This window comes from Felis catus, chromosome D2, assembly GCF_018350175.1.
Source record: "Felis catus isolate Fca126 chromosome D2, F.catus_Fca126_mat1.0, whole genome shotgun sequence".
NCBI lineage: Eukaryota > Metazoa > Chordata > Mammalia > Carnivora > Felidae > Felis > Felis catus.
The window spans coordinates 31,071,873-31,085,956 of record NC_058378.1 but is presented as its reverse complement, the minus strand read 5'-3'; the positions used below and the strand labels follow the sequence as shown (position 1 = coordinate 31,085,956).

Genomic DNA, 14,084 nt, shown 5'->3' with positions numbered 1-14,084 from the left:
TAAGTTTTGTCCCGAGCCTTCGGCATCAAAAGGCCCTAGGTGTAGTCCTGTCAGCTGCGTGCCACCTAGTGGATCGCTGTAGGACTTACTTCCAAAATTTCAAATCACTGAAATTGGTCAAGGAGTCAAGGATTTCCTTGCCCTTATTACCCCGGGGGTCGGAAGCCCGTTTCAGACCTGAGCAGATACTCAGGTCCTGTCTTCTGGGCAAATCTAGGCATGTCAGCCCTTATTTCTGTTCCTTTTCCTGCAGCCCAACGAACAGAGAAGGGATCCCACCTTGCCCAAGCCCCGCCTCCCTGCAAAACCACACGCCGGTCACTCTCCCCACGCTCACCTTCCAGGACAGCTTCTCCCGCTGCGTCGCGCAGGTGGCCCGAACCCATGAGGGCGGGGAAAGGGACGGGGTCAGTCTGGGCAGCCAATCAGGGCTCGGCCCCAAGCCCAGCCAATCGGGCCCGACAAGTTGGGGCCTAGCCAATCAGGTCCGACAAGGAAGAACTGAGTCAGTGTTTGCGCCGCTCCCTTCCAGCTTTGGGTGGCGCCGCGGGGGATCAGGGGTCCCGGCCGGACTCCTCGCTCGCTTCCCTCGTTCCCCTGGAAACCCCGTGTGCACAGTCCTAGAGGACATGGCGCGGCAGTGGGGGCCGTCCATGAGGGCGGCCGAGCGGGCGGGCTGCGTGGTGAGCGCTTCCCGGGCCGGGCAGCCCGAGGCCGGCTCGTGGAGCTGCAGCGGGGTGATCCTGAGCCGCTGCCCGGACCTGGTGCTGTGCCACGGGGGCATTTTCACCCCCTTCCTGCGGGCCGGGAGCGGGGCGCTGAGCGCGGCCGGCGCCGCCTTCCTGCCCGGCGACAGTTGCGGCGACGACCTGCGCCTGCACGTGCAGCGGGGTCCAGTAGCCTCGAGCCCCTCAGGCCGCGCGGAGCGGGGCCGCCCGGGGCTGTGCACGCCCCAGTGCGCGGGCCCAGAGTCAGGCCCTCAGGGCCGACCCCGCGGGCGGCCCCTGCAGCCCCCGCGGCCCGCCGAGCTGCTGCTGCTGCTGAGCTGCCCGGCCTTCCGGGCCCACTTCGCTCGCCTCTTCGGGGGCGAGGCGGCTGAGCAGTGGCGCTTCGCGAGCGCGGCGCCGGAGGACGAGGTGACGGAGGACGAGGAGGAGGATCAGCTGAGAGCGCTGGGCTGGTTCGCGCTGCTGCGCGTGCGGCCCGACTCCGAGGAGGAGGAGGAAGAGGAGGAGGAGGAGCGCGGGCCGGCAATGGCCGTGGCGCCTCTCGGGGCCGTGCCCAAGGGCGCGCCGCTGCTGGCCTGCGGCTCCCCGTTCGGGGCCTTCTGCCCGGACATCTTTCTCAACACGCTCAGCCGCGGCGTGCTCAGCAACGCGGCCGGCCCGCTGCTGCTCACCGACGCTCGCTGCCTGCCGGGCACCGAGGGCGGCGGCGTGTTCGCTGCGCGGCCCGCGGGGGCGCTGGTGGCGCTGGTGGCCGCGCCCCTCTGCTGGAAGGCCCGCGAGTGGGTGGGCCTCACGCTGCTCTGCGCCGCCGCCCCTCTCCTGCGTGCCGCCAGAGCCGCGCTGGGCAGCCTGTGCCCCGGCACCGATGCCCTGGCAGCCCTCCTGCCGCAGGAGCTGGGCGCCCCATGGGGCCTGAGCCCCCGAGACCCAGGGCCCCCGTGGGCAGCTGCGGCCGTGCTGGTGGAGTGCGGCACCGTCTGGGGCTCTGGAGTGGCCGTGGCGCCCCGCCTCGTGGTGACCTGCCGGCATGTGGCCCCTCGGGAAGCGGCCAGGGTCCTGGTGCGCGCCACGCCCCCCAAGTAAGGCCCGCAAGGTTGCCCCACCTCTGCCCCCTCAGCAGGTCTCAGAGCGGAACTCTGAAGATTAGGGAGGCCTTCTGGCATCACGATGATGCTTTGATGGTGTAGTGTGGGTAGAGACCTGAGTCCCTCCCCTCGTCCTTGGCATTCAGAACCCTAGCCTAGGGGGTTCTGGGCCTCCTTCCTGGCGGGGGGGAGGGGAGGTGGCGCGCAGTGAATGGGGCTTGGGCAAGATGCCGAGCAACTCTGCATTGGGGAACTGTGGGAAGTCACAGCGTCTCTGACTAGGCATCTTTTAGCACCCCGTCCCCTCGGTCCCCCGCCCCCCCACTCCCGTCCCCCTCCCGCCCAGCCTGTTTTCTTTCTGAAATCTGACAGCTCTTAGAGCAGGCACACAGCACTGGCTCCTTGAATGCAGACTTCCTAGCCCTGTTCTTTCTCCCCTGAAAGCGGTAGTGAAGTCCCAGAGGCCGAGGATGCTGCCTTCCTGGGGTGATGAGAGGGGGCTGTTACTCTTACTTGATTGCTCTCTTAGATCTTTTTTTTTTATTATTTTTTTTTAATTTTTTTTCAACGTTTTTTATTTATTTTTGGGACAGAGAGAGACAGAGCATGAACGGGACAGAGCATGAACGGGGGAGGGGCAGAGAGAGAGGGAGACACAGAATCGGAAACAGGCTCCAGGCTCCGAGGCATCAGCCCAGAGCCCGACGCGGGGCTCGAACCCACGGACCGTGAGATCGCGACCTGGCTGAAGTCGGACGCTTAACCGACTGCGCCATCCGGGCGCCCCATTGCTCTCTTAGATCTTAAGCAGATCGTCCCAGCTGGACCAAAATGACGGGTGTGGGGCTCCACCTAATTAGAATGTGGGGGAAAAAAAAAAAGAATGTGAGAGTGAGGTCGAGCACACAGATGTATTTTGAACAGTCTTTGGGTGATCCTGGCAGCCGGGTTGGGACTTCAGCCGTTTGTTCCTTCTCTGCAGGGAAAAGCACTCTTGCCCTCCTTTACCTCCAGTTGCTCAGCAGCCTTGGCTTCCTGGCTTGTGTTTTCCTGGTACCTGTTCTATTTCTGCTGTGGTCCCAGGCACTTAACTTAGGCAGGAGCAGAGCAGTATAGCACCTTGGTGTTAATGCCTGAAGTTCTGTACCTACCTCAGCCTAGCCACGCAGCCCGGGCCTTTCCAGATCCCTCCACCGAATTTCCAGGGTTAACCCAGCCCAGCTTCACCGTAGGGTTTCCCACTGGTGGCCAACAGGACAGCCGCGACTTTATAAGGAAGACTGATAATGAGGACTTCCCTGTATGTGTGGTGCCCCATCCTCCACCCCGTCTTCACCACACACATACTCTTGCTTCTAGGGAACCCACCAGGTCCCCTGGAAGCTATCCCTGCAGAGTATGTAGTGGGGAGCCCCTGTGTGAACCTGGGCAAGTCAGTGTAAGCTGCCTTTCCGTGAATTGACATGTGAAGTCTTGGAACAGAGCCCGGCCCACAGTAAGAGCTGCAGATGTGCTAGCATTTATGTATGTAAACGGGGACACGGGACTGGCAGCATTGTTTGCCTCCAGTGAGGCAGTGAAGGAGAACACTGGGAATGTTTGCCCTGGCTTCTGCCACCTGTTGTGTGACCTTGAGAAAGTTACTCAACCTCTCTGGCCCTCAAATGCGCCATTTAAAATGGCGATGATCGCAGCGCCTAGCTCTGAGGGCTGCTGGGAGAACTAAAGGAGATGATGTGCCCAGAGCATTCACAGCGGCCCCGGCCTGTAGTGCTCTCCAGGTGTCAGGTGTTCAGGAAACCCGGTGAAGTGCAGGAAGCTAGTGGAGAAGTACGTTACGGTTGGCGATGCACATTTGGAAGTACCACAGGATGGCCAGGTGACGTGCCCACGTGTGCCGGCCTGGTACGGTTCAGGGCTGATGCCACATCTTTGGACTCCCAAGTCCGTGTTTTTACCGTCACTCTCATCCCCTTGCTTCCTCCCGGTACTCACGGGTCAGCATGCTAGCCTGTCATTTTGTTTCCCTTGCTCCCAGGAGTGCTGCGATCTGGGGACAAGTGGTATTTGCCACCCAGCAGACATCGCCCTACGACATAGCGGTGGTGAGCCTGGAGGAGGACCTACCCGATGTCTTCCTGCCGGTGCCTGCCGAGCATTTCCACGAAGGTAAAGGACGAGAGGGCTTCTGGTGTGGGGCGGACCTCAGGAAGCACAGTCAGTGTTGGACATTCTCACCCTCTAGATCGGGGGGGCCAGTCCCCCAGGCGGGCCCCCTGCCCCACCCCTGCTGGAGGCGTGGGGCAGGGTGGCGTCAAGCTGGCATGAAATCATCCTGGTTTCAGTGCCTTGGCTGGAGTTGCTCTTGGAGGCTTCTCTGCTTGTGCCCGGCATGCCCCAGGTCCTGGGGGGCAGGGGGAATCCTTGCCGAAGCGTAGGGCACCCCTCTTTCCCGCGGCCCTGCAGCAGTGTCATGTGGAGCGGCTGAGCTTGGGGGCTCCTGCCAGCTGGCCAGAGAGGTGTTGCCCTTTTGAGGCTCCACTGGCGGGGCACGCCACCTTGGAAGTTCCAGAGGCCTCACTGTGTAGATGCGGCGTGATGGAACGGCAAAGGCCACAAGCTCTCTACGCTGGCGTCTCTTCTGCCACTTGCTAGCCCTGTGTCCTCGGACAGGCAACTGCGTATTCTCTGCCTCAGTTTTCACATCTGGAAAATGGGGGTAGTGCTCCCTGCTCCCGGGCATCGCGAGGAGTGCGGTGAGATGTGGCCTGTAAAGCATCTAGCCGCATGCCCTGTGCGTTCAGAGCACTCGGTAGAGGCAGTTGGAGGGCAGCCTGGAGCCCTCATCACCGCTCCTTTTTTTCCCCAAGCCTTCTTAGTCCGAGGAGGAGATGGGTGTTAATTTCACGAGCGTTGACTGAGCACCGGGGTGGGTGCCAGGAACCCTAAAAAGTAACTCACTGGTCCCGCAGGGAAATGAAGGCTGGAGAGTAGTCTGATGCTGAGGACAAGCGGTGAGCAGGTGCTGGGAGATCAGTGGAAGTCCAGTGGGGACCTGGGGCAGACTCCCCGGAGGTAGGAGTATCTTCACAGCAGCCTGAAGGGCAGAGAGGGTTCGGAACTTTGGAGAGGCAGAGACGGCTCCCCAGCTTCACCCTCCTTTCCTCCCTGGCAGGCGAAGCTGTCAGCGTGGTGGGCTTCGGCGTCTTCGGCCAGGCGTGCGGGCCCTCGGTGACCTCGGGCATCCTGTCCGCTGTGGTGCAGGTGGATGACACGCCGGTGATGCTACAGACCACGTGTGCCGTGCATGGCGGCTCCAGCGGGGGACCCCTCTTCTCCACCCGCACAGGAGACCTCCTGGGTAACCAGCTCCTTGGCCCTCTCCCAGCCCCTCCCCTGCCAGAGCCTCAGTCCCATCTAGTGAGGGCCGGGCGTGCAGCCCCCGGGAGCCACCCTCGGCCCGGGAAGATGGTGGGCCTTACGCCCGAGGGGCAGTTAGCCAAGGTTTTCGGGCACTTGTGCTCCTGGGAGTGGAGAGGAGCGGATGCTGAGCAGGGAGGGAAGAGATCTGAGGTCTAGTTCCTTCTCTGCCTTAGGTAAGTCGCTTAATCTTAGTTAATCTATGAAACTCAGGAGTTGGGTTCATCCAAGAGTCACAGGTAAATGAATGGGTGAGTGAGTGAAGACGGCCGGGATGGAGGGTCACGGGTGAACCGGGGTGAACACCACTCGGCTGCAGCACATTGGCGCCTCCTTCCATAGGAATGTGGGCCTAACATTGCTTGATTCTGCAATTTTTTTACTAGCAACGGTAGACCTTTTTGTTTGTTTAATACGGGGTTGTTAGATCTTTTGATTTGGACACATACTGATACGTGGATACGGACATAAGTATAGATACGTGTGCAGGCATGAGTTGGTGGGTACGTGTGCGTGTGTGTAAAAAATCTAGCTCTGTCTGCTGAGAGGGGCTAGAAGCAGTGACACCCCAGTTGTGGATGACCACACCGAGAACCCAGACCTTGGTTTCTCTAACAAAAGGCGCCAGGAACTGACTCGCTCCCGGGCTCAGGCAGGGAAGATCCAAGATGAGCCCAGAGCACCTAGTGGTGCCGGAGAGGAAGGAAAGGCTAACGACAGAATGATCGGCACATCCGATGTGTGACGAATGAGGAGCTGACTTGAAGGAGCTCCCAGTAGAACAACTTGAGCTGCAAACCACACGGCGATAGGGTTGGATGGTAACTAAAGGAAAGAATGAGTATCTGAGTCCACACTGACATCGATAACTGAATGCATCTTGAAACGGAGACAAGTGACAGCTCTTCCTGACAAGAATTCCAGGTGATAGATGTAGAAGAAATGAGGGAAGTAGAAAATCACTGTTAGGACACCACAGAAGGAATTGCTGCGGGCAGGACCCACCGATGAATGGAAAGTAGAAACGAGGATATTTGCCTGATCCTAAAATATTTCGTACAAGAGGGAAAACAGTAAGCCTGCAATAGAGAAACCTGGCAGATATACCACCTTAGCCAAGTGATCAAGGTTAGCGTCTCAAGAAGTGCTTTCGGACATCACGCACCTCCTGACAGGGTGCCCTGAGAAGGGCACGGGACGGCATTTTCAATCTTGGAAAACCTTAACCTTAGGAGAAAACACCCGGTAACCCCACATTGAGGGACGTCCTGCAGAATAAGTAACCGGTACTCCTCTAAGTGTCACGGCCACGAAAGATAGGGAAAGGCTGAAACTGACCCAGGAGGCATGACAGCTAGACGCTTCTGGGACCCTGGATGAGATCCTGGAATAGAAAAAGCACTCGTGGAATCACTGGTGAAATCCAAATGCGTTCCGCACGGCAGTGAACAGCATTGTTCCAGGGTTAATTTCCTGGTTTTGATCATTGTTTTTTTGCAGTGACATGAGGAGAAACTAGATGAAGGGTGTACAGGGACTCCGTACCATTTTGGCAAGGCTCCTGTAAGCCTAGAAAAGTACATCCAGAAGGGGGCTTGGCTGGCTCCGTCGTCGAGCATGTGACTCTTGATCTTGAGGCCGTGAGTTCAAACCCGCGGAGCCTACTTAAAATTAAAAGCGACGACAACGACAAAACACATCCACATGCGCACACATACACGTGCACTGAGCAGGCCAAACAAAAAACTTGCGTGGGGGTCTGATTCACTTACTCATTCAGTCAACAGGTATTTGTTGAGTGTCGACCCTGCACCAGGCACTGGGGAGCCTGCCTGGGCAAAGCCCGTGGGGCCGACACTAGGTGGAGAGAAGGGTCACAAAAGAAGTGCAACATTGTCTGTTAGGTACTGACGGTTAAGGAGAGAGTAAAACGGGGAAGGGGCACTGGGGTGTGGGAGCCAGAGGCCATGAAGGAGGCTGGGTGTCTGTCACTATGAGGGGGGTTCAAGCCCCCGGTGGTCCGAGGGCCTCCCTGCTGGAGATGGGCCTCACTTCCCATCCGTGTGCCCTCTGGCTCATCCCCCCTTTCCTCTTGGACTCCTCAACAGGCATCGTGGCCAGCAACACCCGGGACAATAACACAGGGGCCACCTACCCTCACCTGAACTTCAGCATTCCCATCACGGTGCTCCAGCCAGCCCTGCAGCGGTATGGTCAGACGGGCGACCTGGGCGGCCTCCGGGAGCTGGACAGCGCCACTGAGCCAGTGAGGGTGGTGTGGCGGCTGCAGCGGCCGCTCGCGGAGGCCCCGCGGAGCAAGCTGTGAGCCAGCCCTCTGGAAAGAAGAGCCACCATGTTATGCCACAGGACGAGCGGAGGGTAGCGGCCTCAGGACCCTGCCCGGGCACACCCCAGCTGGGCTGCCTCCCCATCCCCACCCATCTCGTTCGGCTCTGGAATCTGGACCAAACTTCCCTTTGGCCCCATGGGTCTCCAACCTGGAAGCCTGTTTGGGGGTGCTTTTTGGAGCCCTCACCTCTCTCTGCCCCCTGGCACTAAACTCTGTTATTTCTCCTTCTGGAGAGCCCCCTACAGCTGCCCAACAGCCCTGGTCCTGAGGGACAGGTGCTGGCTGGAAGGCAGGCCCAGTCCTGGCTCTGTGTCTGTTCCCTGTCTCCTGATGGCCGCTGGCCACCAGGAGCACCTGCTTCCCTGGGTTAGGGTTAGGGTTAGGGCTTCCTCAGAAAGGCCTGCTCTGAAGACCAAAGACAAGAGGAAAAGAAAAATCTTTCTGTTCTACTGCACCTCTAGGTGGAGTCCCTGAAAGTTAGGATTTGTGGGTCTTCATATGTTGAGTGTCGCTGACCTCCAGGGACGCTCTGACACAGTGCCTTTACTTTCCAGCCCATAAAATGGGCCTCAGGGATCTCACAGGGGAAAATGTGTCTAGTTGGGGGTTGGGAATAAAGAGGATGTATAGGAGAAAATCTCTACTTCTATCTAGCAGGTTCTCTTTTTTTCTTCTATGTTTTGGAAGTTGCCCTGGGAGTAGGAAACCATCAGGCACAGAAATACACCTTTTCTTTCCTCCTTTCTCAGTTGGGGTGTGAGCTCATGGCATACTCTTTTTTTTTTTTTAATTTTAATTTTTAATTTTTTAAAATTTACATCCAAATTAGTTAGCATCTAGTGCAACAATGATTTCAGGGGTAGCTTCCTTAATGCCCCTTACCCGTTTAGCCCATCCCCCCTCCCACACCCCCTCCAGCAACCCTCAGTTTGTTCTCCATATTGTAGGAGTCTCTTCTGTTTTGTCCCCCTCCCTGTTTTTATATTGTTTTTGCTTCCCTTCCCTTATGTTCATCTGTTTTGTCTCTTAAAGTCCTCATACGAGTGAAGTCATATGATATTTATCTTTCTCTGACTAATTTCGCTTAGCATAATACCCTCTAGTTCCATCCATGTAGTTGCAAATGGCAAGATTTCATTCTTTCTGGTTGCCGACTAATACTCCATTGTGTATATATATATATATATATATATATATATATATATATATATACACCACATCTTCTTTTCATTCATCCATCGATGGACATTTGGGCTCTTTCCATACTTTGGCTATTGTTGATAGCGCTGCTATAAACATGGGGTACCTGTGTCCCTTCGAAACAGCACGCCTGTATCCCGTGGATAAATGCCTAGTAGTGCAATTGCTGGGTCGTAGGGTAGTTCTATTTTTAGTTTTTTGAGGAACCTCCATACTGTTTTCCAGAGTGGCTGCACCAGCTTGCATTGGCTCATGGCCTACTCTTGTGTCGGACTGAGCCTGGCCTCCGGTCCTGACTGGCACCAGTCAGCACTGGGTGGGGCTTGCAGAGCCTGGAAGGTGGGGATCTTGGCCTGGCAGCAAGTGTTTACAGAGTGTCCGGGATGTGTCCAGGCCTGTCCTGGGCCCTGGGGGTGGGTTGGGGAGTTCAAAGCTATCAATGAGACCAAGGCAGCCCCGAGGAGCTAAGACCAACCCTGCAAGTCAAAACATGTACTAGGTACCCAGGGCCCTGCACAGGTAGGCGCTCAAAAAATGACTGAAGTCACTGACAGGTTGAATACCTTTTGGGGGATGACTGGGGGGCTAATTCTCAGCAGTGAGAATTTCTGGAAGTGCTTGGCTTCTAACACCGACCTGTGGAGTGCCAACTCTGGGCGGCCTTTACGTGACCACCTCCTGTGATCGTCATTCTCCCCTTCACAGAGTAGGAATGGCCCAGGGGGCAAAGTCAGTCCACAGTAAATTAACAGAGGCAGGGGGTGAGGGCTGAGGTCTGACTTAGCTGAGAGGGGGAGGGAACGATGCATTCCAGTGGGCACCCAGGAGCCCAGTGTTCTGGGGAGGCTGGTGTGCCAGCCCATTAGCGTGACGAGCAGGGCAGCCCTGGCCGCTCAGGTGGAAGGCTGTGTCCTCGGGCCCAGGGAGGGGGGGATCAGGCAAAGCCTCATCTAGGTGTCTTAGGAGCCGAACCCCGGAAGGAGGGCAGGAAACGGGGACGGCGTTCCAGGTTGAGAGCAGCAGGAACCGGGATGCAGAAGTGTGAAACCACGCGTGTGTTCTGGCAGCGCTGAGTGGAGGGGAGTCCGGAAGGAACAGGACTCAGGGCTGGGGAACCAGCTCCACTGGCCCAGGGGAGGGAGAAGACGGCCGAAGCAGGACTGCCGGGCATGGCGAAGACCAAAGCCAGGGCACAGGAGGTGGCACCGACTGCGTGCAGGCCAACGCAGAGAGAGAGAAAGGGCAAACGGTGCCTGAATTCCTGACTAGGACAATAATGAATGGCTAGCAAGGTTAGGGACCAGCTGTTTCCTTGGAGTGTGTGTGGGACCTCACGCAGAGAAGTGCAGCCAGCTGTTGAGTTAGGACAATGTAGTAAAAGCCCCCCCCCGCCCCCCCGCCCCCCCAGCTCAGTGGCTTCAGACAGTAGAAGTTTATTGCCCGTGTAAAGTCCAAAGTAGTGTACCTGACTAGGAAGGGAAGGGAGGCTTTTATGCAATAGCGGTCGAGGGACCTAGGCCCCTTCCCTCTGCTGGTTTTGTCACTGATCTGGGACCTCAGAGTCTCCTGTCATGTTCTCTGTAACTGGCGGGTGGATGGGGGAAGAGAGAGAGGAGATATTCCTGCTTCTCTTTAAAACATAATTTTATTTTGGGGGCGCCTGGGTGGCTCAGCCGGTTAAGCGTCCGACTTCGGCTCAGGCCATGATCTCACGGTCCGTGAGTTCGAGCTCCGCGTCGGGCTCTGTGCTGACAGCTCGGAGCCTGGAGCCTGCTTCTGAATCTGTGTTTCCCTCTCTCTCTGACCCTCCCCCGTTCATGCTCTGTCTCTCTCTGTCTCAAAAGTAAATACACATTTAAAAAAATAAAAAAATAAAAAATAATTTTATTTTGAAACAATTTCAACATAAAGTTGCAAGAATCCCCATACACCCTTCACCCAGCCACCCCCTTCCACTTTTGCCAAATGCTCCTGTGATGTTCTTTTTTTTTTTTTTTTTGAGAGAGAGAGAGAGAGAGAGAGAGAATGCAAGAGGGGGAGGGGTGGGGGGGAGAGAGAGAGAGAATCTTTCTTTTTTTAAAGTCTATTTATTTTGAGAGAGACAGAGACAGCACAAGTGGGGGAAGGGCAGAGGGAGAGAATCCCAAGCAGGCTCCACATGGTCAGCACGGAGCCTGATGTGGGGCTCGAACCCATGAACCGTGAGGCCATGACCTGAGCTGAAACCAAGAGTCAAACGCTTAACGGACTGAGCCACCCAGGTGCTGAGAGAGACAGCGAGCCCACAGCTCAGAGCCCAGTGACGGGGGTGGGAGTCAGGGCTCAATCTCACAACTGTGAGATCACGACCTGAGCTGAAATCAAATGTTGGACACTTAAATGACTGGGCCACCCAGGTGCCCCAGGAACAAAGACTCACTTCTATTATGTAAATAAAAAATAGGTTTAGTGTTCAGAACCTCTGGACAGATGCCAGAAACCTCCTTGACCTGGGGAGGCTCTAGGGGCCGCTAGGTGTGGGTGATGACTCAGCATCCTCTCTGCTTTGTTCCCTCTCTTCTTTTTTCTTTAAGTTTATTTAATTTATTTTTGAGAGAGAGAGAGAGAGAGAGAGAGAAAGAGCACGAGTGAGGGAGAAAAATCCCAAGCAGGTTCTGCACTGTCAGCACAGAGCCTGATGTGGGGCTTGAACTCGTGAACCGTGAGATCGTGACCTAAGCCGAAATCAAGAGTCAGACACGTAACCAATGGAGCCCCCCAGGCACCCCTGTCCTCCCTCTCCTGCCTCCTCTGCACTCAGTCTCTCCTTCCTTGTAAGCTCAGTTTGCTATTGGCCATCCAGACCTTTCTGGCCCTTCTGTCCATGCCCTTTGATCTCTGGCTCTCCTTATCACATGCCCCACTTTCAGATTTCGTCAATAAATGCCAGAAAGCAGATTACCCGATTGGGCCCATCATCTTCTCATGCCTTGCTACAGCTGGGGCCGTGTTTTCAGAGCAGCCACGGTCAGGGGTCAGGGTGGGTTCGTTTAGGCTGGGAGAAGACCTACACTGCCGTCTGGGTTGCACCCCAGGCTGCCGTCAGCTGAAGCTGTGGGTGTAGGTGCAGCGAGGGCCTGGGGCCACCAGTGTTTACAGGACAGAGGCAGAGGGGGAGCCTGCAAGGGGGCTGAGAAGAGACCAGCAGAGGCACAGGAAGAAAACCAGGGAGGCTAAGACCTAGCTCACCAGCGTCCCTCTTCCTCCTGGGTATGTGCTAGAATGCATTTCGTGGCCACTCTCACGGGTGTGTCCATGAGTTCCAGCTCACGGCATGAAAGCAGAAGGCAGGTGTACCACTTCCAGGCCTCGCTAGAACAACCTCTGTGTACTAACCCCTTCCCCTGGTGGGAATGGAGGTGACCCCTAAAAGAGACCTTGGAAGCCTCTTGTTAAAGATGGCCTCTGTCTGGTCCCTGGATGACTGTGTGCAGCCCATAGGCCTGGTGTTGCTCCCCAGGCAAGAAATTCACTTCTTTTGTATTTGAGCCGTTAGATTTGGGGGTCTCTTTGTCACGTAGTGGAAGCTACCCTCGTGAATGTAGTCTGTCCCTAGCTGGAAGCACTATAACCAAGCCACATTTTGGGGGAAAGATGAAGAAACAGATTCCTCCTGTCCTTTGAGGCTTATGAATTTAGCTGGAAGCACAGAAGGAGAAGGAAAACACTCACTGGGGTTGCTAGGGTTAAGGGTCGCCTCTTCCTCCAGTGGGGATACGGCCTCTGTTTGTCCCAGCCCCTGGTTGACCCCAGTACTCTGGAGCTCCTCCCAGCCCTGGGGGGCCAGCAGTCAAGTCACCTGTTGTCAGGAAATGTGAGCTCATGACTGAGAGCCAGCAATGCTCCCTTCTCTTAGATTCTGTGACATGAGACAGTCTGTCCACCATTCCTGCTAATCGTTAAAGTTCCATACTGCCAGTGTTTCTGCGTCCAAACCATACTTTCCTACTACCTCTGGCACTTGCAAATTCAAAGGCAAAAGTCCTTTGTTAGAAGGCAAGGAGCCCCGGTTTTCAGTTCCAAGGCTCCGAGTTCCACAACTGTTGAGTGGGAAGAGAGGAGCCGTGTGGGGTGAGTGGCCTGAGGAAGTGAGTATGGGGTTGCTTTTTGGACTGATGACAATGTCCCTGAGTCAGATAACGGTGATGGTGGCACAGCGTCACATCACTGAACTGTACGCTTGAAAAGAATGTGAATTATATCAACTATATCAACAAAAAAAACCCCACATTTATCTATGCAAACATTAGTTTGCACTCCTAGGGAACCAGGTGCTGGGATGGATGCCAGATGCCGGGGACCCAAAGTCCAGCAGAGCAAGGTCTTTGCCCCAGAGAGCAGATCAGTTGTGACTGTTGCCCTCCTTGGTGTCAGTTTAACCTCAGCCCTACTTTTCTCTAGGAGTGTCAGGAGGGAAAAAAGGAGATAAAAGCTATTTGGAAGTTTGCAAAGCCCATGACAAATGGAAGGCTTAGGACATCCAAGCTGTGGCTCTCTGATGGTTCCCCAAAGGCCAGGATTAGGACATGGCTCAGAGGGCCATGAGCTCTCTGCGTGGTTGCTTTTCTGTGGCCGCAGGGGCTGAGAGACGGAGGTAGAGACTCCCACAGCTCTGAATTCCCTCCTTCAGCGTGATTTCAGGTGGCAGGGTGCCAGCCAGGATAGGAGAGAGGCGAGGATTCCAAAGAACTGGAAGGTGCAGCCTGGGCTATGCAGGCTAGTAATGTGAGTCGGGTGCTCATGGGAGGACACCAGTTTCCTTCTCAGCTCAGGATGGTTCTGGGCACCAATGTCTTCTAGGTGGAATTGATCACAACCCGTCCCATACCAGGAATATTGGATACAAGGCCCTTGGCCACAGCTTTTGGAAAAGGTACAAAACAGGTCACTGCTAGTGTGAACGTTCACGAAAGCTGGGAAGACGAAGGGCAGTATTCTGGGAACCAGGAAGCTGCCAACATACCCTGTAGCCTTGGGCAAGCTAATCTGCCCACATAAAACACCTATAATGAATGGCTAAGTGCTAATACTTGCATTAAATAGATGAAGATGGCTCATCTGTCACCCAACTGGCTACATCCTACCACCAGGTTCGCATCATTGGGTTTCTCTCTAGATCCTAGTCAAGCCCCTTTGTCTCCAGGACTGCCCTGCTGACTAGTTCCCCAATTTCAGGGAGCCCTGCCATTTCCCGATCCTTTCACCACAAAACAGAACTCAGACCTGTCACTCTCCTGCGTAAAGCCCTGCGGTGGTGTCCCG

At 55.8% G+C, this 14,084-nt stretch overlaps 1 protein-coding gene across 2 annotated transcripts; it reads left to right on the top strand.

Moving 5' to 3' along the window:
• Positions 1-8,226, top strand: TYSND1 (trypsin like peroxisomal matrix peptidase 1). Of its 2 annotated transcripts, XM_019814066.3 has the most exons (4): positions 318-1,807; positions 3,852-3,982; positions 4,989-5,174; positions 7,342-8,226. In XM_019814066.3, the coding sequence occupies exons 1-4, from the start codon at positions 630-632 to the stop codon at positions 7,557-7,559; spliced, it is 1,713 nt and encodes a 570-aa protein (XP_019669625.3). In that variant the 5' UTR covers positions 318-629; the 3' UTR covers positions 7,560-8,226. The 2 variants fall into 2 exon arrangements, with proteins under 2 accessions (XP_044896033.1, XP_019669625.3); XM_045040098.1 differs by lacking the exons at positions 4,989-5,174; positions 7,342-8,226 and adding an exon at positions 4,786-4,942 and having other exon boundaries at positions 1-1,807.
• The last annotated feature ends 5,858 nt before the right edge of the window (positions 8,227-14,084 follow it).